Below are 26,186 nucleotides of genomic sequence, written 5' to 3'. Positions count from 1 at the left end.
ATTCGGTCTCGGTAGTGATTTGGAGATCAGCCCAGTGGATCTTGAGTATCCGATCGCAGGAAACTGTATCGTAGTGCTAAGTTGGGATAGGTACATCGAAGAGGTCGATCTACATGTATGAACAGAGCCTGGATCAATATTGGGTGACTATGGAACAGTATCTCCATAACCCGTTGGCCTCACTCCGCATGCTATCCGGTGCCCAAACTGCTACTCGAGGCACATGCGCATATGGATTGAGTTGCGGCATGGTGGGCAGGTTGGACAGGGAGTAGCCCGGAAGGGGTTGTGCCGGCATATCTGAAGGATTGAGCAGATAGTTTGCGTCTTGGTCTTGCCAGGGTTGGGCCACATCAGGCTCAGGCAATAAAGTGGAAAAGTATGCCCGGTCGCACTCGTTGATCTTGGTCGTGATCTGACTGCACAAAGATGAAGCGGAGCTCTGAAGATCCTTCAAGGTCACTTTGTATTCACCTCGAGACATTTGGTCCTGGGCGGTCGCTGTTTCCAATCTATCTTTCAACGTACGGTTCTCGGTCTCCAACTGGCGACACTCCGATGTAAGTTGGCGGACTCTCGCGCACAGCTGGGCCTTTTCCGAGACAACTTGCTGGTGGCCCTCCTCTAGGCGAGCCGCGCGCTGCTGATGGTCATCTTCGGCTGCTTCAAGTAACTTGATGCAATCAACATGATCGATTGGGTGGGTGGTATGTGCCTTCTGTATATTGAACGGATGAGTGATCCAATCACCAAATCAGGACGGAGACTTTGACTGGCTTACCAAAGTCTTTCGGAACTGGACCTCCTGTGGGACGGGCTTGGATCGCACAGCGCCAGTTGCCGGCAAGTTTCGCACAGCGCGTTTGGCAGGCGTCTCGGCCTGTGGCTTTCGAACCCTGGTGAGTGCTTGCCCGGCAGGATTGCGTGAGGCTGTTGGCATTTTGGGCATAGTGAGCGATGACTTAACAAACGTCGCAAATAGAGCAAAGAACCGCACCACACTAAACAGAAAGTGAAAGGAGCTGCCTCATTTGGGGCGGGTAACAGGAGACTTAAATTCAGTGGCAGTATGAAGTAAGCAGAATCTTTTACACAAATTATAGTATCACCCGGGTCTACCACATCCTCAGCACCTCAGTTTCGGTATTGACCGGATAGCATTGGTCAATGGGCCCGGGGGGAAACATGGAAGCAGTGGAGCATAGTCCCAGCTCAGTCGCCCTGTGTAAACATGGATGGGTAGTATATCCACAGTCATGTTTATGTTAGCGATGAATAGATATGTATGTGTCGCGAGTATTGCGATCTCATTCGCGGCGTCATTTTGCGTCACGCCTGGGTCGTCCGGGTCTTCGCACAGTGACTGGGCTAGCCTTGGATAGAGAGTTGAGTTGGCCTCTCAGCGTTGCCACTTCTTGTTTTAGCGTGGCCGACTCTTCTTGGAGCACCGAGATTTGCTGGTACCCGTTCTGCATGGTCTTCATGCCTCGTGCCATATTGTCGTTCCAGACATTTTGTTGTTCGAACTGTTGTTCCACGGACCTGGAAATTTTCCATCAGCATTTATTTGGAGCACATTTTTCATTTCGATTGTGCACCCACAGAACTCGGCCGTCTAGACTAGAAATACATTAGCCTCACTCGTAGTTCCGGCATGTAGTGGCATATATACTCACTCCCTTAAACAGCTCACACACTTGCCAATAGACACGGGAGCATCAACCGCTCCATCAGGCACGGCCTCGGGATCATGATCGTCCGCACTTTGGGTCTCCATAGCCCAGTCGGCCTCTACTCCATCTCCTGCGTCTCCATCCATCGCCACATAGCTTTCTTCCGCGTAGGACTCTGTTTCCATGTCATCGGAGCGGTCTCTGTCTTGCGGGTCTCCGTCCGACTCGGGGTTGCTCCAGACCTCGAAAGGCTTGGAGGCAAGCGCATTGCGCAGTTGACTGGAAAACCGGCCAGGATTCTGCAAGATACCCATAGCCCAGGCCTTGTGAAAAAGCGAATGAAATTGAGGAAGATGGGAGGTTATGGCCAGACGTTCTCAACGACGATGGGGGTCGCACTTGATTTATAGCCGGATGGTGATGCCGGTGGAGAGCTTGGGCCAATCCGAGGAATAGAGCTGTATGCCCGGCGAAATCCGGGCGCCTTTTGATTTCCAAGTATACCCCACAAACCAAAATATAGTTGGCTGGACAAAACTTCTAAGTGCAGGTCTAGATCCAATACAGGGCTTTAGAGAAGAGACTTGATAATACCTTGAGGGCCTTCGGAGAGAACCATTCACCTGCACGCAAAACCCTTTTCTTTTTGTCCCAAAACGGATTTGAGGTGGACCATATTGGAAAACCGCTATTGCCATGTAGGGCCTTTTGCCCTTCGTTCAATGGATCGCAGCATATACTTGATGCAGCCCGGATTGACTGACATACAGAGATCTAAACGAGCCGTTCCCTTCCGAGAAATCGAAGGACCGCTAGAAAGCAAGGCATAGCCAAGACTAGCTTGGTGACCGTCGAGCAAGAATTTTTAAAATAACCGATTAATCCCTCGTTGTAGTCTGCCCCACTGGAGCATTCGAGTGGGCATTTCCTCGCAACTATACTAATATCCTTTTGACCATTCTGGCCGGGGAATAATAAAGGGGTTAAACAAAACGAAAAATATTTACGTGGCCTACGTTAAATTCGCCTCGCCAAAATTGAGGTCGTATTAATCAAACAACCATCCAATATATTCGGACAGAGAGAGGGAGATTCATTTGCCCGATGTAGGTCGCTCCAAGTATAAGCTGCTATGCGGGATTGCTGTCAGGCCTGCCGACAGCTGGAAAGTGTGGGTGCCAGCCCACTGGACGACTTTTGGAAACTCGCTTTGCGCATTCCAACCAGTCGCCCTCGAATGGAAAGAAGTAAACTTTAACAAACGAAATGAACAAAACCGAAATGAATGTCGTCCCCACTCCTGGCCATGGGGACCAGAGTCATATCTCACCACATAACATCCCAACATCCACTCCGTTCTAGCCGCTCATCCTTGTCGACTGCCGCTAATGTGCCCGCTTGGATCAATGGAGTTACATGACCTCAAGCAGCAGAGTGGCTGCCGTACTACTTTGACTCTAATATTCCGTGGGCCGGAATAAGGTCTGAGAGCCAAGGTTCCAGGGTGGAATCCTTCCAGGCCCGTGCACTGGAGTGGGGCTACACATATGATATACGCCAAGCCTTTCCTAATAAGGCTAGATCATATTCTCTGTACTAGTTCGCGAAACTCCCGAAAAATCACGAAACGAATCGGCGATGGATTCGAAGCCCTAAAACCCAACATTCGTTTTCGCTTTAATTTGCCGAATTTCGCGAATTTTGTACAGTTCGGGAGTTCGTACGGAGCCCTAACTGCTGGTGTTGACGTATGGTCAGCAAATTGGGTGGTGTTTATTAGCTCGAACCGACCAGATTTAACGCCTTACTACAGCGTCAGTCTTCAATTGAGTAGCAGAAATGACTTCAATGAAGTATCCTTTCAACTGGTGTAACTTCGTTATCGATTCAAACCAGACTAGGGGAAAAATGAAACAATGAGCTCGCGCGTCGTGAGCTGATCCTTGAGCAACCTGGGCGGGGTAGATATTGATGGAGCATTGACCTACGAAGGTGTGATTTTCTTTGTCTGTACGACGGAAAAACCACGGCCAGAAAATGGCGAAATGGAAGCAATATGGGCAAATGAGTGAGTAGACTGTAGACTTCAAGCAACTCGAGGAGGTTTTATTGTTAATACGCAGGTTTGAATGGATCTAGAACGGATCTACAGAAAGGCCTGATATACTGCAGTAGACATGGAATGAGATAGGGTGGGACAGAGCTTAGCTTCCTCAAATGATTGCACGATTGAGTAATGATCTCCAGCACCACGAAGAGGTGTCTGCCCTATCGCTGGAGGCAACAGCAGAACCACGGTGTGCCTAGACGCTGTCATTCTGGTACAGCGGTAGCATCAGCAGATGCAGCACGGTGAGTCACGGTGTGCCGGGACGCTCTAACGCTGGTACAGCGGTAGCATCAACGAATGCAGCACGGTGAGTCACGGTGTGCCGGGACGCTCTAACGCTGGTACAGCGGTAGCATCAACGAATGCAGCACGGTGAGTCACGGTGTGCCGGGACGCTCTAACGCTGGTACAGCGGTAGCATCAGCAGATGCAGCACGGTGAGTCACGGTGTGCCGGGACGCTCTAACGCTGGTACAGCGGTAGCATCAACGAATGCAGCACGGTGAGTCACGGTGTGCCGGGACGCTCTAACGCTGGTACAGCGGTAGCATCAACGAATGCAGCACGGTGAGTCACGGTGTGCCGGGACGCTCTAACGCTGGAACAGCGGTAGCATCAACGACTGCAGCACGGTGAGTCACGGTGTGCCGGGACGCTCTAACGCTGGTACAGCGGTAGCATCAACGAATGCAGCACGGTGAGTCACGGTGTGCCGGGACGCTCTAACGCTGGAACAGCGGTAGCATCAACGACTGCAGCACGGTGAGTCACGGTGTGCCGGGACGCTCTAACGCTGGTACAGCGGTAGCATCAACGACTGCAGCACGGTGAGTCACGGTGTGCCGGGACGCTCTAACGCTGGAACAGCGGTAGCATCAACGACTGCAGCACGGTGAGTCACGGTGTGCCGGGACGCTCTAACGCTGGTACAGCGGTAGCATCAACGAATGCAGCACGGTGAGTCACGGTGTGCCGGGACGCTCTAACGCTGGAACAGCGGTAGCATCAACGACTGCAGCACGGTGAGTCACGGTGTGCCGGGACGCTCTAACGCTGGTACAGCGGTAGCATCAACGAATGCAGCACGGTGAGTCACGGTGTGCCGGGACGCTCTAACGCTGGAACAGCGGTAGCATCAACGACTGCAGCACGGTGAGTCACGGTGTGCCGGGACGCTCTAACGCTGGTACAGCGGTAGCATCAACGACTGCAGCACGGTGAGTCACGGTGTGCCGGGACGCTCTAACGCTGGTACAGCGGTAGCATCAACGATTGCAGCACGGTGAGTCACGGTGTGCCGGGACGCTCTAACGCTGGTACAGCGGTAGCATCACGACTGCAGCACGGTGAGTCACGGTGTGCCGGGACGCTCTAACGCTGGTACAGCGGTAGCATCACGACTGCATCACGGTGATTCACCAAATGCATGGCTTGACACTTGGGCAGGTTTGGCTTTTTATATTTCGCGTACGGAATTCGAGAAAGGCCACATACGCAAATTGAGAACCCCAGCCACCGGGGTGGGGCATTATGGTGACTCATCAAAAACAGATACCACTGTATCCTACGTCGGATATAACTACGACACATTCATTATCACGAACCGTCTTTTGCACTACGACCATCTCTGTTTATTTGATGATACTTCTTCGCAAATTCGTCGTCTGTCCTCACGGGCTTCTAAGACAGATTAAGAACATGGAAAGTGACGACAGTTTACCGTAGTTTTTCATATTTAGGAGTCTCCAAGGGTACGTGCAACTGCCAGTCATGATTGAAATTGGTTTTAGTATTATAATCATAAGCTTCCTGCCTGACAATGATGGTCAAGTTTCGACTTTGACAAAGCCCATTCGAAAAGATCGGTAATAGGTTGATCCGCACGAAACGGCATCAGTTCATACCACTCCCACCACTCAGCTCTGCAGGTGCAGAGACATGGTTGCCGAGGTCTCCGGCTTTCTCGTCGCGTTTGGGAGGCTCCCCCGACTCCTCCGCCTCCAGCCGCTTCACCACCAAATCAAACATCAAATCAAAGGATTTCGCATCCTCATAACCATGCTTGATAGCATGCTCTTTGAATAGGTAATCCATCATGGACCCCATCCGCCGATTAACCTCATAAAGAAGCTCGGTCAGCCGGACTATTTCCTCCAACTCGCTCCTAGCTTGACCGAGCGCCTCCCGTATTGTCACTAGCTCCTGTTCGGCTCTCGCTTGGCGGCGTTCTGCCTGTACTGTGCGCGTATTGAGTGTACCAATAATCCGAAGGGCCTCCTTAATAATGGTCAGTGATATCGCGGCTAAGGGCGAAGAAACTTACCGAGGCATCCATGTCTGCGAGTGAATAATTGGCAAAGAAGGAATATGGAAAGAATATGGAGCAATTGATGACACCTGGGACACATATAGAGAACCAGTGCCTTGAATTAGTAAAAGTACGATTTATGATCCAAATGGCTCTACTTATAAGCTACTCGATCGTCTCCATCATGTGAGAAGCTGATATAGGTCTTCTCTTATTCCTGCGTCAATCTTGAGGGTTGAACTTAATGGACAATGTGTATTACCTTGCGCTCATATTGGCTGGCGTTGGGCGAGAAGTGTATTTCTGAGCGAAACTCGCAGAAAACACTGGACGCTATGTTTAACTAAATGAACAGATACGGTGTGATTAATGTGATAGAACATTAGCTATCAGTACAAGACTTGATCACAGTTTTTTGAGAATGGAGGATACTAAATACTTTAGTTGGAAGAGCAGCACGTTGAAATTGGCACCGGTCTCCTGTTCATCACCATAAGACCACACCACTTTCCTCACATTTGGGACACCGCGAAAATTGACAAGTTCGCTTTCCAAATACTTGTTCAGTGAGCTTCCTCACCTCCCGGGTGGTGACCCTGTCGGTGCTCTCCTCGGGTGCGTAGCTCTCATCATGTCGTACTCTCTTTTTAGTGACTCGCGTTGGGCTGGAAATTCTCGACCGAGAAATTAATTGGTCTCCTGGGTGTTTGTGGGTTTGGCCTCGGGAAGCCCCGCAGGTGGGGTAGCCGCTGCAGTTCGGTACAATAATATCCACCCGAGCGGGTCGACCCTGCCCTTCCGGATGTGTTGTTTGTACTACAGCCACGTGATTTATCTTAGTCAGCAGTCAGACGGAAGGCTGCTACACAGCCTCCTTCCACCTGAACCCCTTAGAAAGACATACAAGAAGAACCAAGAACATCAGAGTAATCGGAATCCGATCCCTGTGCAAGCAATTGCAACAACCTGCCCTTCGTCTGAGACAAGCAGGCAGTAGACCTGCCAACAGGATGTTTATTTTTGTACCGAGATAGGGCATCCACTGTTTTGGCCACGTTGTAGTCTGTACTAGCCCCAAAAATCGAAAGACGTAATCAATGCATTGACAGGGTATAGATTTCCCCACAGTTGAGTCCTGTTCAATATCCACGGTGCAAAAACGTATTTCCGACGGGCTGGCTCATAAGCCTTCCCACAAAATGGATTGAGCGCACATTCAGCCTCCTCATTTTCACAATCACCGTCGAGTCGTGTCTAACAAGCACCCTTCAAGTCGTCCCAAGAACGCGTCAACCTCTGTTCCAAATCATCTTGGAATGTAACCGCCAAGACCGAGCGTGAATAGAATTGTCGCTCAGATACAAGCTGAATATGACAGGACCGCTCTTCATCTGGTGGCTGCAACTTTACATCAGCCTTCTGGGTGCCATAATTGCAACCTCCACCATTACACATACCGAGGACCAGCATTCATGTTTGAGGTCCTAGAAACAAAGCGAAATGGTTGGATGAGATTTGTCTTGAATTTGAATCTCGGGAAATTTAAGTGATGAATCATAAGAAGTTAACACGGAAGTTTAGCTCCCGCAGAGTTCTACAATGGTCGAACCCGACCAGCTTGGGGAGTAGAATCTTTGCTCGTTTGCTTTGGAAAACCTCAGCCGTGTCCTACCATGCTACACACTATGTGGGCCAGGCAAGGCAGAGTGGGAAGTTGGCCGAGGTCAGCCTTAGAATGAGCCGCTTCCGGGAAAGAGCAAATAGAACATGACTACCCGGAGAGATTCGCCTTGGAGTTTAGAGGGCGATGGTCAACTATGGTGGGGTTGGTCACGGCCTATGGATCTCTGGTGATATCCATGGCCGTTGCACCTTTTTTCGCTGTTTCCGTCTTTGCTCATCAAGGGAGAAGCGTTTAGGGGAGACATGTTTGGCCGGACGAAGCAACACGGCAAACAGAGCAGGATTAGTGAGGTGAATACGATGCTGTCCTTTCCTGTCTAGTGTTCTCTCAGGGTAGACGGCAAGGTGCAATAATAAGCTGTCTGGAGTGATATACAGCCTTCGACTTTCCTGGACGCAACATTCGAGATGACGAGAAATATGTGCTGGATGACCGAATAGCTGGGGAAATGGAACATTTACACAGTAAACGCCTGTAAAACGGAAGGGCTCAACGATCATAGCGTGGCGAGACATTCCACTTGATAGATGGATGGAATGCACTAGGTATTTGGGTTTTATGTAGATCATGTTTGAAAATCACAAACGGCCATTGATGTCGGTTATATACTTAGGGAGAAGTAGGTATGATTTACATTGCCGAAAATGGCTTAGGTTGGGTAGCCTTTATTTTACGTTATTCTCCGAACAGACCTGGTCTCTCCTACAAGAGATATATTGCCTCTCTAATCACAATTCCATGGATCCTAACGGTTGCTCTCGTACACCTCTTTTAAAACCCTTCTTCTGGGACAATATGACAGTGCTACTTTCCGAGCAGTCCAAAATCACTTTCATTCGCGCCTTAGGCGATCCGCGACTTCGTCCGCAGTGCATCTGGGTCAGTGAAGCTGGGAAAGCCTGCCCCAATGATGTTGCGATGGAAAGTCGCGACCTTGCTAGCAGCGAGCTGTTTGCCTTGAGAGGCAATATATCTCGACCTACCCGGAGGACCATCTCAAGGATTGTGCAATTTCTCCTGTGTGAGGCTTGCAGGGTTTATGACACCCGATGTCCAGACATTGTTCGACGGCTCATTGAAAAGTCGCAATTGTCACCCCTATTGGTACCTCGTGGCAATCAACTATACCTCAATCTGGGAAGCGATCGAGCTCCCAGTCGATCACGACATGCCACACCGAAAAGAGTACCATTTGCCCGCTGTTCCAACTAGGCCTACATCCAAATCTCGTACCTCCGAACGAGCAGTCGACATTAGCCGGAAAGAGAAAGATGACCTCAAATTGGGAGAGCATGTCAAAAGCTTTACAGTGTGCATTAGATCTCACGTCATCATATTTTATTCCGGCCAGAAGTGACCTGCCAGAAATAGTGGAAGATTAGGTTTCATTCTGTGCACCCCTTGTCCTGAAATATGGCAGCTTACGGTATTCTCCCAATGGCTGCTTGCGTTTCACAAGGAGCATAGGTAACAGCGGGACCCCGGGTTGAGATCTAGACTAAGTAATTTATTTTTATAGGATGACAAGTGATCCTTGCGCAAATCGAGCCTCCAATCCTTCTTTTGAGCAGTCATAATAAGAAACTGGCATTTTTAGGCAGCAGATGCCTTTGGAATATCACTGAGGCCAATTTCAAGAGAAACCGAGGTATTTGGGTCTCATTAGGCCATGTATCTGGGGAATACATGTAGTCTGCAGTCTCCAGGAGTGTTGGTTGTGTGAATGACCAATAAGAATGGATAGTAACTAGACTCGGGCTACCGTCAGTATCGTCGGCGTGGTACTATCTACGAATTCCACAAATTGCGCCCTTTATTCGGCCGTTAGAGATGCACTCCCAGCAACTAGTTGTAGAGCCTCGTTGTATGTGGCTTATCAACCAGACTAATGAATATGGTATGGCTTGGTAATGGATCTGTCAAGTTCACTGGGTATATCGAATATCATTTAGGGGACGAGCGAGCCAATTCAATTGGAAGGGCCACCAGTGGTGGCTTCATTCAATTCATGCGAAGTCGGGCTGCTGTGATCCGTAGATACACTTGAACCAGGACAGTCGGGGCCAGTGGGCTTGGTAAAGCGAGGTTGCCAGTTGCTCTTTGATCTCTCAATGCCACCAAAGTACCTTCTCGAGGTTCACTAGCGGGACTGATCTGTTTCGTAATAAAAGCATTCAAGTACTTACCATGATCACTTATGTTGAGGCTACAAAACTAGTGGCATGGAAAAGCAGGAAGGAGAAAAATGATCCATGAATCTATGGAAAGCAGGCCTTATATTAGCCTGAGTAAAACAAAGAGAATGACAAACTAAGAGAGCCTCAGTCTGCAAACAGGGACAAAGACACAAAGACACAAAGCCATCCTTTGTATGTCAACAACTTACAATACAGGCATCTAAATACTATCTCGTACGAACAACTAGGATAGTCAGGTTGACAGCAAATCAGGTGCTGTGAAAGACTGAATACAACAGCAAACGGAGCTGGGAAAATGATACAGGGAACGGCAGAACTAGGCTGTCCAATCTAGGAGAACAATCTGAATCTGAATAATGAACCAATGAATGTCTCGCTGTCTGACATGAAGGGATTCAGGGGTTTGGGAGCGAGGCTGGAGCACAAACTCCAAGAGCACCAAAAAGGAGCCCTCTATACCTGACACAGGTCAATGGGCGCTTAATTCTAGAACTATGGAGTAGCACATCTGGGCATTATGAGCGGAGAAAAATTGAAACAGCGACGCAGCGTAGGTGGTGACACCAATTTCCGGAAGTACTGCGTCAGCTTCATAATGCTTGCGATCTGATCGTATTGATAGGTTCTCTGCCGTACCGGAAAGTGGCAACCATATTTTCTGCCGGAAGTTCATATATCATAGGGAATGTGCCATGGGAGGCTTGGAGCCTGGCCTTGTTCGCCGCACAGCTGGTTCGCCTTCGCGAGCAGATCCCTTCCCGGGGGAATATTGATGGATATCTTAAGTGATTGGTACGATAGAAAGAGGATCGCCGACCATGGCAAAGCTGGCAGCGAAGCGTGCCGGTCTCGGGGAGGACGGTGTGCGCATCTCGTGTCATAGATCCAGCATGCTCCACAGGAGGCATTGAACTGTCTTCTTTTCCATAAATTTTCAAGGGACGAAAAGATCTCTTGGCTCTATTGCTTAGAATATTAGTATTTGCAAGGCATAGATTATGAACTCCTCATACTTTGCATCCATCCACAATTTAGTGCCAACAAACCAATTCATCGTTGTGAGCGCAGAGAGCTTAGTTGAAGGCTTTCAGAAGCAAGCGAGCCCTAAATGTCACTGGTTATAAATTATACAAGAGAATATAGAGCGAGGTGGACCAAGTCATGGTTCAAGGAAGCGTTTCCAACCTAAGTCAAGCGGTATTGTTGATTCCACGCGAATTACTTGGAATCCAGAAAACAAACGCATAGGATTAGCCAATAAGGTACGTCGAGAATAGGAATCGAACAAGAAAAGTACGATATTGTGAAATGAAACCGTTCAACTCTGCTTTGCTTCTTATCGGCCGGTTGGAACCCAGTTGAAATGTAACGTTTTGAGGTCATGAACGCGAACACGTAGGAGACATCAATATGGGTTGCATTGTTCGTCGGCAATCATTTTAGAGGGCAGAGAAATGGAGGGAAAGACGACAACTATACCTGTGTTCTTTGGCAAAAGATGAATTCTTGTTACCCAGAGTGTTTTCGTCATCGATCTCCGCTTCTGAAACTTTCGCCCAGTGCAGATAAACTGAATTGAGCAGTATAGAAAAGTTGCTTGCATTCCATGCTATAATTGGCCGGAAAATCAATATTCTACTGCAAATTGTTTACTGACGGCCCTTCCCTTCCTAATAGACCATTGGATGCGGCGCTTCTGTTGAGCGGTATGAACTCAAATCTCGGTACATCATGGTTAGATGTTATACAGTAGAATTCGAAAACAGTTTACCCCCCAGACACTCACGCTTTGTTTCTCGGTCCGTACCCGAAACCACGCTAACCCATATTGGGATAGCTTATAAATAATCCCATTCTAAGAATAGATCTTCCTTCATTTCATAACGACCGCATTACGTATAATACCGTACTTTACAGGAAACTTCTATACACTCGTACCTCAGTGCCCCTCCATACCCTGACATCCTTCCTTCTCAGCACCGTTATGTATCTAAGAACTGCTAGAATCTTTGCGCAATATGGCACCGAGACTTCCCCCCTCAAAACTACGCCTTATCAGTGATATGATACAAAGCCAATCACTAACCCGTGCTCAAATGGCAGAGGCTGCAGAATGCAGTGAACAGACGATCAAAAATATCCGCAGAAACCTGCGACAGTTTGGACACGTCCATGCCCCTTCAACTCGTATCGGTCGGAGACGAAGCATAACGCCACCGATGCTAGAAGCACTCTGTGACCATCTGTTGGAAAAGCCAGGCCTATACCTTGAGGAGATGACTATCTTTCTATGGGATGAATTTCGCATGCTAGCATCAATCTCTAGCATTAGGAGGGCCCTTGTATCCAAAGGCTGGTCCAAAAAGACTGCCCAACAGAGGGCTAAAGAGCAGAATGCCGAATTACGAGAAATTTACCTTCATAACCTCTCCGAATTCGAGTCGTACCACCTTGTTTATGTTGATGAATCTGGATGCGATAAGCGCATTGGGTTCCGACGAACGGGTTGGTCACCACTCGGTGTAGCACCTCGGCAAGTGTCTCAGTTCCACCGTGACGAGCGTTATCAAATTCTGCCTGCGTATGCCCAAGATGGTATTTTGATGACTCGTGTCTTTCGCGGCTCGACCGATGCCGCTGTGTTCGAAGACTTCGTCGCTGAACTCCTTTGTCATTGCGGGAGATGGCCGGAGCCGAAGTCTGTTCTGGTCATGGATAATGCCTCGTTCCATCACTCTGAGCGGATTTCACAGATGTGTGCCGATGCGGGAGTCAAATTGGTTTATTTGCCTCCGTACTCGCCGGACCTGAATCCAATTGAAGAGTTTTTTGCTGAACTCAAAGCCTACATAAGACGCAATTGGAGCTACTACGCAGAAGATCCGGACCGAGAATTCGCCTCCTTTCTCGAGCGGTGTATCAATCAGGTTGGTGCAAGAGAAGCTAATGCTAGAGGCCATTTTCGGCACGCAGGCTTGACTATTGAAGAATCGGATACTTGAAATTCGGCCTTGAGCCTGTAAAGCTGCTTGCTACCTCTGTGTCCCCGGTTCACAGCTTCCTATGCCACAGACAAAATTCTGGTCGATATAGACCATTACTAGTAGAGCCAACACTGCTAGGAGCGGAACACTATCCTTATCTAGGACCACTCCCCTGAGTTCCACCTGGCGGGGCGGTTCCACGAGCGGGGGCAGTTCCATGAGGCGGGGCCGTCCTGGGGCCAGTTCCATGAGGGGGAGGTATTTCACGGGAAGAAACACCTGTACCAGCAGCATGGCTTCGAGCATTGTCATCTCCACGGCTTTCCCTATTGCTCCTTTGTCTTTCCTGTCTCCGCTGCTTCTTCTCCCTTCTCCTCATCTGCCTTCGCCTGTTTGATTCCTCATTATCTGGTCGCGGAAGAAAGACTGAGCCGCCGCCGACCCGCCAGTGAAGAATGTACCAAGTCCTTTGGGTGCGTAAAGCTGGAGTCGACAAGCGAACAGTGACATGTGGAACTGGGCTTGGGTCATGGGTACTTGTAGTGGGATGAAGGCCGTTGCTAGAATTATTCAGTAAAGGAGATTTTTCACACTGTCTGCCTATCACCTACAGAACATGAGCCTGATCAAAAACAACTTCACTTCCATCATGAATCACAAATCGGTGATTCCCGTTAATCCATTGTTGGAATTGGTTATGATAAAGACGAGGAAAGTTTTGGTCACAGTCTGGATCATAAGTGACTTGAACAGACATTGTGTCTAGGCAACGCTGAACACGGTGTTGTTGTTTATGCGGTGGTCAATAGCTAAATTTTTTAGGAATAGATTGCGTTTAACTTTGGTGATGCACCCTCAATTTTATATGTTTAGTGTTGGTCAACGGAGCTGGCCAAATAGTGCCGATTACACCTAGGTGAGCGCTTGATCAAACAAAAATGGTGTCAGTACAGCGCGCAAAAACCAAATTCGGTAACCCAGCGTTTAAATCAAGCACTAAAGCACTTCGAATTTTATTTTTAATATAAGAGGCAAGTTTCGTTGGACCACAGGAACCAGTTCTAAAAATACTCAATATTCAGTGCTGCCGTTATTTTATGCGGGCGGCTATGAGTGTCCAAAGCGGTGTGCTCTATCCAATCACTCAGGGTGCCAAGACTTGGCCACCAAGTCAGGTTAGTCATCCAACTTGGCCCGACGCATCGCGACTTTTCGAATTGCGACGTTCGCCTCTCCCCCAAACGCCTCCTTGCTCTCGTCCGCTTTGCGTTCTAAGATGGATCTATCTCTGTACTGTCAAAGCAACCTTCTTTATACACAGGAGTCATTGTCAAAATATCAACCTGGAGGATACCACCCAGTCAACCTCGGAGATACATTTGAAAATGACCGTTACAAGATACATCACAAGTTAGGATGGGGTGGCTTTTCCACAGTATGGCTTGCAAAAGACAGAGAGTCAGTTTGTCCAACACCAACTTTGCTCATATCTAGCTAATCTCACGCCAGCCGAAATCAATGGGTCTCATTGAAAATCATGACCGCAAATTCGTCGATATCGCGAGAGCTGCAAAATTTGAATTTTTTAGAGAGGCAATCTCGAAGAGGGCTTTCTTCAAACTATGTTGTTCAGCTGCTTGATGCCTTCCCTCACAAAGGCCCCAACGGGGTCCACCAATGTCTTGTATTTGAATTACTTGGTCCTTCAGTTGATAAGGTCCTCTCGGACTACCATGAGAGTCACGACAAGCTTCACCCGGAAACCGTGCTCCGAATTTCTACGCAGCTTTTGAAAGCTGTCAAATTTATTCACAGTGCCGGCATGTGCCATGGAGGTGAGGTTGCTTCCCCCTCTGCAGTTGTTTTCTGTGGTTAGGGCCATTTTACTCACTTCTTATTAGACATTAGTGGTCGGAACATTGCATTCACTTGCACTCATTTGTCCAAACAAACCGAGGAGCAGCTTTTTGATGTTATTGGTTTCCCGGAGATTGAGCCGCTGAAACGAATTGATGGCACTCCTCTAGGGAATGAATTGCCGGCCCAACTGATCAAGGCAGCAGAATGGACTGAGTGGATAGACGAGGACGACGAAGATATTCGGCTTCTTGATTTTGGAGAGAGTTTCTATCAAGGACAGGAACCTCAGAAGCTGGCCCAGCCGGGTTCATTGAGGGTACCAGAGACGATTTTCACCGACTGCTTTGATTATCGCGTCGACTTATGGCGCACAGGTTGCATGGTAAGTAAACATATCATTTCTTTGAAGGAAATATACTTACGGCGATATGAACTGTAGATTTATTCCTTCTTATTCACGACCTGGCCATTCTGGTATCTTGGCGAGGACGAAGTTTTAATTTTTCAAATGATTGGCTTTGTGGAGAGGTTGCCGGCTGAATGGGAGTCTAAGTGGGAATCAATGCAGATGACGTCTAGCCATAATCTGGAGCTAGAAGAAGGTAATTAAACTGATCCACATACAGAATTGTTGCTAATTTTGCTCGAAGATTATGGAACCTCGAAGCTTGAACAGAAGTTTGCTGGTTTGGTACCCGATCCAACTCTCGAACCTCTACTTCATGTGATCCAAGGATTGATGCGATTTTTACCGTCTAGTCGCCTTACTGCAGAAGGGGCACTTGATTTGCTGGGTAACGCTCAAGATTAATGGATGAATAAAGCAAATAGATCGCGCATCTACGAAGTAGGGCCGCGTCATCTAATACGACAAATATATCCAACTCGTACCCCAAAATGCTAATACCCATCGCCAAAACGTTTATCTATACCATTTCAATAACGGGTATTCCTTTCTTCACGTTCTCAGCCCAGTCACGAATATTCTCTACGAAACTTCGGGCAATGCCGGGCTTGATTCCCTTGCTGACGAAGAATTCTGGATTTTGATCCCTGTAGATGTGCTCAAGTTCAAAGCCATCTGACAGCGTTATATCGCACGCTTGTCGGAATCCAGCCTTGAGAGTATCATTGGATACATTTGATGCAAGCCACTCACCGTATTCTTTGACAGCTACGTCTTTGAACCCGGGAATCTTGAATGAAACCACATCTTTCAGCCCCGCTGAATCAACAGCCGGAGCCGTTGTGGCCAATCCAGGAGAGTGTGACGGGTGAACATTGATGTTGATAGGCGGATACGGCGTTTCACCGCCGAGAATGTTACCGCCTTTGCGCTTTTCTTTCTCTTGCTTCTGCTGATCCTCCATGTAGAGCTCATGCCGGATTTCATCTGGAACGTCTTTGTGCGTCTCCAGGACACCACCTTTCTCGACATAGGTAACCAGACGCCTGAGAGTTTGCGTTCGGAGTCGATAATGCTTCTTACCCCTTGGATCTAGCCAGCAGTAGGGGCCCAAGTGGCATGCAGCTGAATCACATTTCATCAAGTCATAAACGCGCCGCCAAATTGCTTGTTGTCCGCATGCATTTTCTTCGGCATCTAGCTGCACATCTCGGACGTCAAGCATCCTCCGTGTGACGGAAGATTTACCTCTCTTTTCCCCTTTCCGTCCAGCGGATGGAGAAGCACAATCCTCTACGTAGTTGAAACAAACCCTCAGCGTGAGTCTCTTTCCACGACAAAAATGACTCGACCACATCCGGAGCTGTTTCTCGATAGGAGCCCAAACAATATCGGTTTTGTTGAAGCGCTTGGTCAGATCACGTTGGGAACGGTCATTGACCGACACGACAATCGCAGTGTCATCGACCCTGACCCTCTTGTTGCGGGAGACCTTCTCTCGAAGGACGGTTTGTAGCTTGTCTTCTAGAAACAACCGCCAGTAGGCGCTCGGGGCCAATACCAGATCTTCTTCCGTGTCCTTTACCACGGCCTTGTTATTGAGAGTGACTCGCCATTCTATGAAATAGTGGATACAGCTTGCCGGATCCTCGTCATATATCTTGTCTTTCTCCCATTCAGATTCCTGGAGCAGAGGTATGTTGTTAGGTCGAGGTTGGCTTGCGGGGTGGGGCTCATCGTCTAGTATGATAGATGGGGAGGGACTACAGTTTGACTGTGTAGCATAAGGGCTTCGGAAGTATCCCGGGGTAGGGGGGAATATTGTGAATCCTGTTCCCATCGTTCGAGCTCTTGGGGTTGCGAGGCGTAATCATCGTGGTACGGGCTGCCATTCATATCTACAGAATATCAAGGCCCTGGAGGTCTGTCAGCATAGGTGGGCGATGCCAGTTGTGAGCAGACGCCCAATAACGAATGAGAGCGACGAAAAAGACCAAGAGCCATGGGAAACATAGAGAATCACTTTAGCCTACCAGGGTTAGTCCTCTACAGCAGTCGTACAGCCTTCGTTATGTAAGAGGTAAATGAAGACGAAGGCTACGGAGGAAAAGGAAGAAAGAGAATGGGCGTGGATTAAGCCAGATCGCCAGAATTCCCCCTTTCTAGATCCGTCCCCTCCCTAGAACATTCTATGGGTGTATACGGTATTTTACGATGACTAATTTGACAATAAATCCCAATACGTTCTATACCACTATACGGCTAAGCAGGGGGTAATTTTGGAGTAACCCAATAAGGGTTAGCGTGGTTTCGGGTACGGGCCGAGAAACAAAGCGTGAGTGTCTGGGGGGTAAACTGTTTTCGAATTCTACTGTAGTGTGATGTTAAAGTAAAGAAAAAATTGTCAGGCTGGAAAAAACCCGGTCACTACAAACTGACAAAATAAATATAGGAGAACCAGAGGAATTTGGTACAGAATCATGGCTAGCTATGTCCTGGTCAAGAAAAAGGCTGGGAAGCTGATAGGCATGATTCCTTGAACGAAAATTTTGTGGGCTGGTTGTGACACTGCAGGTGGGTTCTGCCAGGCCTGTCCAGGCGGTGAGTCGATTCAGGTCATGTGACAGGAGGAGGAGAGACGAGGGACTTGTTTTGTTGCGCGCCTCTTTCGTTTTCTTTCTTTTCTTTCTCTCTTCTTCCTTTCCTGAGACTAGTTATTATGTGACAGTAGGCTATTCTTGCAAAAGAGTCCAATTCGACAAGATAACTAGTCTAAGGAAAGGAAGAAGAGAGAAAGAAAAGAAAGAAAACGAAAGAGGCGCGCAACAAAACAAGTCCCTCGTCTCTCCTCCTCCTCACATGACCTGAATCGACTCACCGCCTGGACAGGCCTGGCAGAACCCACCTGCAGTGTCACAGGCTGGTAATTTTATGTCAATTCAGCAAGCCTGCTATGAAGTTCATGGGTTACTTAAAGCCTTCATTATCGGGCTGATTACGATGTTGATAGCAAGTTAAACTTAATAGCTTGGGGTTGACAGCACTGGTTGAAGGCATTGGCTTTCGGATCTGGGTCGAAATTAATAGTAATAAACACGCATAGTAATAAACGGCAATTAACTAAATTGTGGCGGGGAAGAGTGCAGTGCAGTGGTTGATACGACGAAATGAAGAATTTGTTCTGTTGAGGATGCCAAGTGCAGCACGTGTTTATGGTTTGATTAGCTTCTGTGTTGTCCAACATGGAAGGCGAAAGCGGCCGCTACTGTGCTTCATAGGTTCCTATGAATAGAAGCCATTTCAGCTTGACGGCTTAGCTTCATTGAAGTTCACCTTGTTTTATAGATGCTACGATGCCCCAACAGTTGATTATCTTCGCTCGCACTTACAGTATAATGTACTACCCGGTACCAGCAGGGGATGCAGAGATAGGGTATCAACAGATTGGTCCGCTGTGTCTTATTTGCAGGATACTATCTGATATGAGCCCTTGCGATTCTTGGTATAGTCCCCGTAGGCAGCTTTCCGATGATACGGCAGTGTTCCTGTTTAGCGCTAGCCTCGTATCACACTAGAGTTCTACAAAAAACCGCACATGTGACTTAGTGAGCTAGGTGTAGTAAGAAATACCGAAACATCTCATTACATATTGGTATAACGGGCAGGAACGAATTTAGCCACTTATTGTAGGCACACTGCTCATGACCTATAGTCAACATTTCCCTTGTTCGCCAGGCGCTCTGATCGCCTCTTGCCGGGTTTTTCTCCTTCGAGCTCCCCTTTGAGCCTGGTCGGAACTCCAATAGACGCTAGGCCTCATTGCCAGTGCCCACCTAGGCAGTCCTACGTCAATCTAACATGGCACAGGTCAGTATTCACAATTCATCCTCCTGCTCGCCCATTCACCGAACCCATCCATACTAACAATGTGCCCTTGTTAGGAAAGCCGCAGTCCTCCTCCAAGCCACGTGGTAGCAGTAAGTGTCGACCCCGATCTCTATCTCCATCAGCCAAAGATACCATACTGACTGGATCCGTCATAGGGGTGATTAATTACATCGCCAACTCTGTTGCAATGATGACATTGGTTAGTGTCTTGCCTCTCAAGTGTCAACTTATCTATTCTTGCCGGCAATGAACGATACTGGTAAGGATGACTGGACAAGACATCGAACATTTAGAGGTGTATTCCGATATTCCATACTTTGATATGGAAAATTCAATTCCATGGCTCGCATACGATTTCAATGGACCACCTAATCTGTATTATGCTAGGCGTAGAAATCATCGTTGATTGATATTGTAGCTTGATAAAGATTGTATTTGGCCGCAATCCCGATTTTGGTGAAATACAGTCATTAGTCGAAATACTGATTCGGGTGGAATACGGCCATTAGTCGAAATACGGTTGTTGTTGTTGTTGACAGTCGAAATACGGTCATTAGTCGAAATACGTACTTTGGTGAAATACTGATTTTGGTGAAATACAGTCTTTTGTTCAGAATACAGCATCAGATAGAAAACAGTCGCCAGGTAAAAACAGTAATGCTTCTCCTCTTTCTGAAATACTGCTTTTATCCTAAGATCGTAGCCCCATAGTAGTGATACTGTATTCCAGACCCCCCAACTTCCTGCATGGCAATACACACTCCTACACATCTCTGATTTCACTTCTTGTGCGCAAGCGCCCAACCTCTTTGTTCCTCTAGTCTGATGCTATGCTAGGTGGTACTTGCTGAATCGACCCGTGTGCCTCAGAGCACACAGCCTTAGAGCGTTCCCCTCTTCAATAGATAGATAACTAGATAGTTAACATATTCTTAGACTTAGATAGATTAGATTAGACAAGTAACATATTCTTAGATAGACTTAGATAACATATTCTTAGATTAGACAAGTAACATATTCTTAGATTAGATAGATAGTGTAGTGGGAGAACAGCGTCACCCACAAGATGATGCCTTGGTGCCTCAGGCCGTGAGATTAGGTCATGCCCTAGATAGACTACGTACAGCTCATCTTCACTAGGAGGATCAGTACAGAACACACATCTTTTGCCTCTTTCTCGGTTTTCCAGTATGGTTCTCGTCGGCTCTCTGTAGGTCATAGGACGTCCCTGCTACTGTCTCCTGGGCTGCAGTCCTCCCATCGTCCCGTCTGCGATGTCAGACCGCCTTCGCGCTCTTCCCACTTCAATAGATAGATAACTAGATAACATAGTTATTCTTAGACTTAGATATGTTAAATTGAAGCAAGCGACAATTTAGCAAATGTAACCTTGAGCTATTCGATATGGGAGGATGTGGCTCACAAGCGAAAGAAGAAAATGAATTGTCTAACAGAACGTGTGTATGGCTTCACGATTGTCAAAATGTCCAACTAGCTAAAAACAACAAAGTCTGACTTTGACGATCTGGTCACACAGTAATGACTAAGCAAGTCATGCTTAGTCCGCACGTCACATGTCTACGGAATGAATGGTCCTTGAATTGACCGAATGGCTGCTGCCAGAGCCTTAGCAAAGCGTAGGCTTGGCATCGCAGCCTAATTCACCCAGAAACTTCTGGCTGAATTCAACAAGATAGATTAGATTAGACAAGTAACTAACATATTCTTAGATAGACTTAGATAACTAGTTAACATATTCTTAGATCTTAGATACTTAGAGCAAGCTACATCGGGCCAATGAATTTCTCTCTCTCTCTCTATCGGATATAATATTATATCGTACGCGCTGACAAGATACTAGGACATGGACAATCTACAGACATCCCCAAGCCAAAATCTCGCTATGTGTGGGAAGTCTTTTGTACTCTGTCTAAAAAGATAGAGTTTGAATTCCAGTTTCTCTCCGGTGTGCTACCGGCTTACCCCGATGACAACGTTATCAGGGAACAAAAGTCTGGGGCTACAGTGGACCTAGTAATGACGATATCAACAGCTTGGAGCGGTCAATTCAGCACATCCTTGATACCCTTGAACAAGATGGTCCTTTTAGCGGCATGGTGGGATTTTCCTCGGGTGCCGCTATGCCCGCCATCGTTACTTCAATGCTGGAGAAAAGGCAAACTGTTTGTGGAATCCCGTGGGCGGTAATTGAAAAGCATCTAAGTATATCGTTTGTATCGAATTCCAAATCTGACTGGACTTGTCTAGAGACGCTATTCGCAGTTACAATTCGCAATATGTCTTAGCGGGTTCAAGCTACAGAATAAGTGCTATGAAGCTTTCTATTTCCCTAACATTGTGACTCCAATGTTCCACGCCGTCGGCGAGTTGGATCCAACGGTGCCTCTCGCATAGACACGGAGCCTCGCACAACATTGCTCATACCCATGGTTCTTTGAATTTTTCGGGGCCACTATGTACCCCAAAACAAAGATTTTGTGAGCTTCCTCGATCTCTTCAGAACTTTTGAACAAAAGTGTTTGGTCTGTGTGAAGAGGTCCAGGAGGGCTGGGAGGATGTTGGATCAACACTCTATCAGCTAGATATATCCAGGCACACCCTCACACCGTGACAGATGAGCTGCCTGCGTCTAGTGCACTGGACTTTATTGAACATATGGTTCGCCGTGCCGGCGTGCATACCCACTGAGCCCCCGCTCTAGGCTAACCGAACTCCAAAGACTGTGAAGCGAGACGCCATCAAAAGTGAGGGAAACCTGGAATGATGTATGTAGGCAGGGATGATGTATGTAGGCAGGGCAGGCTTGGAAACCACGCGTGGAAACGGAGCGACTTGGGACTGCTACATATTTTACGAGGAATCCCGACGCCCAATGGTCTTGGGTTTAACTGCGGCGCTCAGCTTCGCCTATCCTATTCGACGTCGCGCCACACAGCGACACAGCCTCGGTAGCAGGTCACGTTATTTGTCCTTGTGCCGCAGTATTTGAAGAACCAATCAGAGGCGAGAGAGCCTGCCAAGATAGAATTTCGGCCGTAGTATAGGCGACACTTCGCGTCGACAATCATAATACTATAGTCATATTTTTGAGAGATGTTATTGATATCTAGCAATTACATACACTATACAGTATCAATACGGCTCACAAGGTGCCATGAAATACACTTTCCGTCTTCCCTCTCTGCGTGCGCCACGGTTCCTCGTCCCTGTGAGAAATGTTCATGCGGCGGATCATCCCCCAAAGTCGTGAAATAAACAACGGCTGTTTACGTCGTCGGAATACAGGTTTGGGACTTATGTAAACTGGGGAGGCAGTCGGCGATTAGCAGTGTGAGATTGATGCTAGTTATCTATTGACGTACCCGGCGTAGTATTGCATGGTGGAATAGCGGGCTTGGGGTTTTCGTCGTTTTGCGAGGCCTGATGGCGGGAATTCCCATATTGATGTACTTGTTGCTGCTGCAGGTGGCGAGCCCAAGGATCCGGAGATTTTAGTGTGAATGTAGGAAGGCGAGGAGGAAAGCCTTGTGGAAGCCTCTGGATTCGGTATGGAGTCATACGGGCTGTGGTACGGGCCCGTGAAGTCGATCTGTCTGAGATTGGTCGCCGTCTTTTAATCCCTTTCCGAAGCTGATTGCGTTTGCCTCGCAGAGACTCGAATGATCTGCTCTTATTATGTTGCTTGGAATATTCTTTAGCCCTTTCTTTCCATGGCATCCAGTCATATTTAGCCAACCATGGCTCGAGGTTATCTTCCTCAGACTCAGTCCAAGGAAGGTATATCTCTTTCGGCATCGTTGTAGACGGGGTATGTGCAAGAGCAACAGAACAAATGTCAACTAGGAAATGGCGATATGAGAAGAAACGCTGGAATAGATGGTTGAGAAACGACAGACAGCGAGAATATAACTGATGCATACTCAACTCACCATTCCTACTTTGAACAAGTTGTCATTTGGGGGGTAGGCGGTCATAGCGGAAGAGAGAGAGAAATTCATTGGCCCGATCGGTCATAGCGGAACTCACAGCGCGCAAAAAATGAGCTTTAATAATTAAATAACCATTCAATATAGCCGGGCAAATTATATGGGTGCTTCGATGCAGGTTATAAAAAAAATGAATAAAATACAAAATACAAAATATAGAATATGGAATATAGAATATAGAATATAAAATACAAAATATAAAATATAAAATATAAAATATAAAATATACAATATACAATACAAAAAAATGGCTTGATGCCCACTTGGACTTTGATTTTCTCAAGTGGAGTCGGTTTAATGAGGTTGAGAGGATGTGAAAATTTGATCCTTGGGAAGTCATACGGTTACACAGATAAACGACGGTAAACTAGTTAGTTTCGACCAGGCAATGACCATGGGACCTTCAGGCATAGGTTCGGTGTAAATCTCTCCGATTTAACCACTTGAGCTGCATCGAATGAGATCTGCATCGTCATTAAACGAAGGGCAAATGGCCTAGCTGTTTTCTCGACAACATCCCTTTGGTATTAGATTTATTTAGGTACGCGCTCCAGAATGTCTTGCACGGTGAAAGAAAAGCTTGTGGTCTAGGTCTCCTCCTGGTGTCCTTCAAAGTACTATCAAGGCTCTCTCCTGGCCCCTCACAATGGCCGCGGATCTTTAGTAATAGGACTAGGTGAGCCATTTTCGTCTAGCCAAATATCTGCGATCGTGGCGTATACTTCTGAAAAAGATCTCACGCGTACTTGTCGGGCAGAGTATACGAGCCCAGTTCTCGGATTGGTCCGAGCGCTTTGCTGAGCTGTCTGTCTGGACTATAAATCAACCACTTCTTCTGGCATTGGAGAAAGACCTGGTTGAGCTTCGCATTCACCCACTCCATCAATCATTCACTCTCTTTTCCAACAAGTCCAAGATCCTCGGCCATGGGTATCCTTCAACATCCCGGTTCCGGAGAGAAGCATAGTCCGTTCGCCAGCCAACTTCGCGATGCTCTTGCTTCCGCGAACCATTTCAACCTCTGGAGCATCCCCGAATCAGTTGCAGGCACCCGAGAAGAAGACTGCCCTGATGATATGGAATCGCAGTCCTCTGCGGAAAGAAGTCATATGACAAGGGATGAAGAGATAGAACATGGTGCAGATCCTGATTGGGCTGGTAGTCCTGTATCAATGGACAAGTTTCTGGGGTGTCTTCAAGAGTAAGAGTTTTGCTTCTCCATTACAGTAACCAGTGACGCTAATTTATTTCTAGTTTGAACGCCCGACTCCAGTAGGTGCATTTCTCAGGAGATACTTGCATCAAACCCACCTTAAGCTGATGGGAAGATAGGTCCATAGAAGAACAGCTCGTAAAACAAAACGTCTGGAACGACGACATGGGCCAAGGTGTGAAAGAGATGCAGGGCGGGTACCAAGGTATCTCGGCGCTCAGTGAGGAAGTGGCTACGCTGAAAGAACAACTCAACGCTCTTCGCAGGGGTAGCCCAGGCAGTGGGCGAAAGCCAGGACGCCCCAGGCGGGTCGCCCAGTGAGAATAAAGAGCAGGGACTCAGTGTTGGCCCGACTCGGACGATCTCATGTCTATTGGTTGGTGCTTCAGAAGGACGAGAATACCCAGGCCTAGCAGCAATATAGTAGGGTACATACCAACACATACCTTGACATCTACACCTACCAAGTGGAATGATAAATATATGATTTGTCAGTATCCGTGCTCATTGAGCTTAGAACGACCGAGAACCATGACAAGCCAGAGGTGTATACCGGTTCACCGTAGCTGTAACCATTTTTTTGATTCTCATACTATGCAGCTCTTGTTCTGGGTTATGACTGATATCGCTATGCAGAAAATAGCAATGTGAATTCCTTGAATGATTCCCCACGAAAACCCCATCAAATGAGAGAAACGCGCCAACCGAACTCCAGCACGTGGAGCTAACATAACTCACCTAATGGCAGCATGTTTCCCCTTTGCCTAAGGTATGACATGATTTCCCTTCAGATGCGGTGATCGGCGCCCATTCCGCGGACCCCGTACCATTCTGGCTCACTCCTGTCGCCGGAGATGCAGAGGGGAACAAACTAGAACGAAAATACTCACCTGAATGAAGCCATCTACGGGGGAAAATCTAGATACGGCGAGTACTTAGCTTCGTTCTCTGCACACAGTATGAGGACGCGGGAGAGGCCGGCTAGTCGGCAAAACGGAGAGATCGATCGGGCACGAGCTTCTATCCCCCTTGTCCTGTTTCTCCACTTCCTTACTACTTCACGAACATACAAATGCCCACTCTGCGACTTCAACCCCTGAAAAACGGGGCGCGTCCTCGTGACTAGCTCTCAGTTGTTGACCATAACAGGAAGGATGTGCATACTAGGTGAACTGAGGTCGGCACTGGCCGAGGGAAACATATCCCGCGCGGCTGGGCCGTTCTCTGGACCCACAGGAAGAGAGTCCAACGTATCAAGCCAAGGCCGTTCAAGATCTCCAGATACTAAGTCATGCTGTCTGATATGCAGGTCGAGCAAAGAATATCGACATACAGCCGAAAGTATCACGTTCATAGACATTACAGTTGCTTCCGCTTAGCTAGCAGTGATATGCAACCCGTGTGCTACGTTCATTCGTTGACCAAGATTAATGAGTTTGCTAACTGCCAATTCAGATACTAGGCGAGCCTGTGGGGGAAATTGCCGCATCGCATCCGTGCACGGAATACAGGATGAGACGCGGATGGTGGCACAACGGTGAGATCGACCAAGCACGGGCTTCTTTGATATTGAACATCAGTTGAGCTTAAAATTCTATTTTCTTGTCTACCCCGCTGATGGCCCTTGGAAACTTTGATCATATCATGGAGCTGTGGATAGTAGGAGTAAGAGTTTGGGTAAGAGTTTGGGTAAGAGTCTCTCTATGCTCCGTGGGTAATCTACACGGGCCCTCTATCACTACCTCGAAAATGTACAACGAAGATAGTGAACGCCCTGTATCTGTACGTATCTTTGTCCCGACCCCTGAGAAAATAGCGGGGCTTCGGGTATCTCCGCTCGATAAACTATGGGGCT

The 26,186-nt window shown here is 47.7% G+C and overlaps 9 protein-coding genes across 9 annotated transcripts; 5 read left to right on the top strand and 4 right to left on the bottom strand.

Annotated features, from left to right (window-relative positions):
• Positions 1 to 133: 133 nt before the first annotated feature.
• Positions 134 to 940, bottom strand: N7515_001295 (uncharacterized protein; the record flags this gene model as incomplete). Its single annotated transcript, XM_056662039.1, has 2 exons — positions 134 to 718; positions 782 to 940. The coding sequence occupies 2 exons, from the start codon at positions 938 to 940 to the stop codon at positions 134 to 136; spliced, it is 744 nt and encodes a 247-aa protein (XP_056524152.1).
• A 732-nt stretch (positions 941 to 1,672) lies between these two features.
• On the bottom strand, positions 1,673 to 1,987 carry N7515_001294 (uncharacterized protein; the record flags this gene model as incomplete). The annotated part of the gene is made up of 1 exon (XM_056662038.1): positions 1,673 to 1,987. The coding sequence occupies one exon, from the start codon at positions 1,985 to 1,987 to the stop codon at positions 1,673 to 1,675; it is 315 nt and encodes a 104-aa protein (XP_056524151.1).
• A 2,028-nt stretch (positions 1,988 to 4,015) lies between these two features.
• Positions 4,016 to 5,158, top strand: N7515_001293 (uncharacterized protein; the record flags this gene model as incomplete). Its single annotated transcript, XM_056662037.1, has 8 exons — positions 4,016 to 4,035; positions 4,131 to 4,220; positions 4,326 to 4,415; positions 4,456 to 4,545; positions 4,586 to 4,675; positions 4,716 to 4,805; positions 4,911 to 5,000; positions 5,041 to 5,158. 8 exons carry the CDS (start codon positions 4,016 to 4,018, stop codon positions 5,156 to 5,158), a joined length of 678 nt encoding a protein of 225 aa, XP_056524150.1.
• A 518-nt stretch (positions 5,159 to 5,676) lies between these two features.
• Positions 5,677 to 6,118, bottom strand: N7515_001292 (uncharacterized protein; the record flags this gene model as incomplete). Its single annotated transcript, XM_056662036.1, has 2 exons — positions 5,677 to 6,060; positions 6,107 to 6,118. 2 exons carry the CDS (start codon positions 6,116 to 6,118, stop codon positions 5,677 to 5,679), a joined length of 396 nt encoding a protein of 131 aa, XP_056524149.1.
• A 5,951-nt stretch (positions 6,119 to 12,069) lies between these two features.
• N7515_001291 (uncharacterized protein) lies at positions 12,070 to 12,975 on the top strand (the record flags this gene model as incomplete). Its single annotated transcript, XM_056662035.1, has 1 exon — positions 12,070 to 12,975. The coding sequence occupies one exon, from the start codon at positions 12,070 to 12,072 to the stop codon at positions 12,973 to 12,975; it is 906 nt and encodes a 301-aa protein (XP_056524148.1).
• A 1,519-nt stretch (positions 12,976 to 14,494) lies between these two features.
• N7515_001290 (uncharacterized protein) lies at positions 14,495 to 15,628 on the top strand (the record flags this gene model as incomplete). The annotated part of the gene is made up of 4 exons (XM_056662034.1): positions 14,495 to 14,792; positions 14,859 to 15,199; positions 15,257 to 15,419; positions 15,468 to 15,628. The coding sequence occupies 4 exons, from the start codon at positions 14,495 to 14,497 to the stop codon at positions 15,626 to 15,628; spliced, it is 963 nt and encodes a 320-aa protein (XP_056524147.1).
• A 115-nt stretch (positions 15,629 to 15,743) lies between these two features.
• On the bottom strand, positions 15,744 to 17,063 carry N7515_001289 (uncharacterized protein; the record flags this gene model as incomplete). Its single annotated transcript, XM_056662033.1, has 1 exon — positions 15,744 to 17,063. One exon carries the CDS (start codon positions 17,061 to 17,063, stop codon positions 15,744 to 15,746), a length of 1,320 nt encoding a protein of 439 aa, XP_056524146.1.
• Positions 17,064 to 21,114: 4,051 nt separating this feature from the next.
• On the top strand, positions 21,115 to 21,526 carry N7515_001288 (uncharacterized protein; the record flags this gene model as incomplete). Its single annotated transcript, XM_056662032.1, has 2 exons — positions 21,115 to 21,315; positions 21,380 to 21,526. Coding segments are annotated over 2 exons (348 nt in total), but the record flags the coding sequence as incomplete, so codon positions are not given.
• Positions 21,527 to 24,044: 2,518 nt separating this feature from the next.
• On the top strand, positions 24,045 to 24,652 carry N7515_001287 (uncharacterized protein; the record flags this gene model as incomplete). Its single annotated transcript, XM_056662031.1, has 3 exons — positions 24,045 to 24,319; positions 24,373 to 24,390; positions 24,451 to 24,652. 3 exons carry the CDS (start codon positions 24,045 to 24,047, stop codon positions 24,650 to 24,652), a joined length of 495 nt encoding a protein of 164 aa, XP_056524144.1.
• Between the last annotated feature and the right edge of the window lie 1,534 nt (positions 24,653 to 26,186).

This window comes from Penicillium bovifimosum (genome assembly GCF_028826915.1).
Source record: "Penicillium bovifimosum strain IBT 22155 chromosome Unknown utg000002l_segment0_segment0, whole genome shotgun sequence".
In the NCBI taxonomy this organism is placed as follows: Eukaryota; Fungi; Ascomycota; class Eurotiomycetes; order Eurotiales; family Aspergillaceae; genus Penicillium; species Penicillium bovifimosum.
The sequence above is the reverse complement of the archived record's forward strand: the minus strand, read 5'-3'. Positions and strand labels throughout refer to the sequence as shown.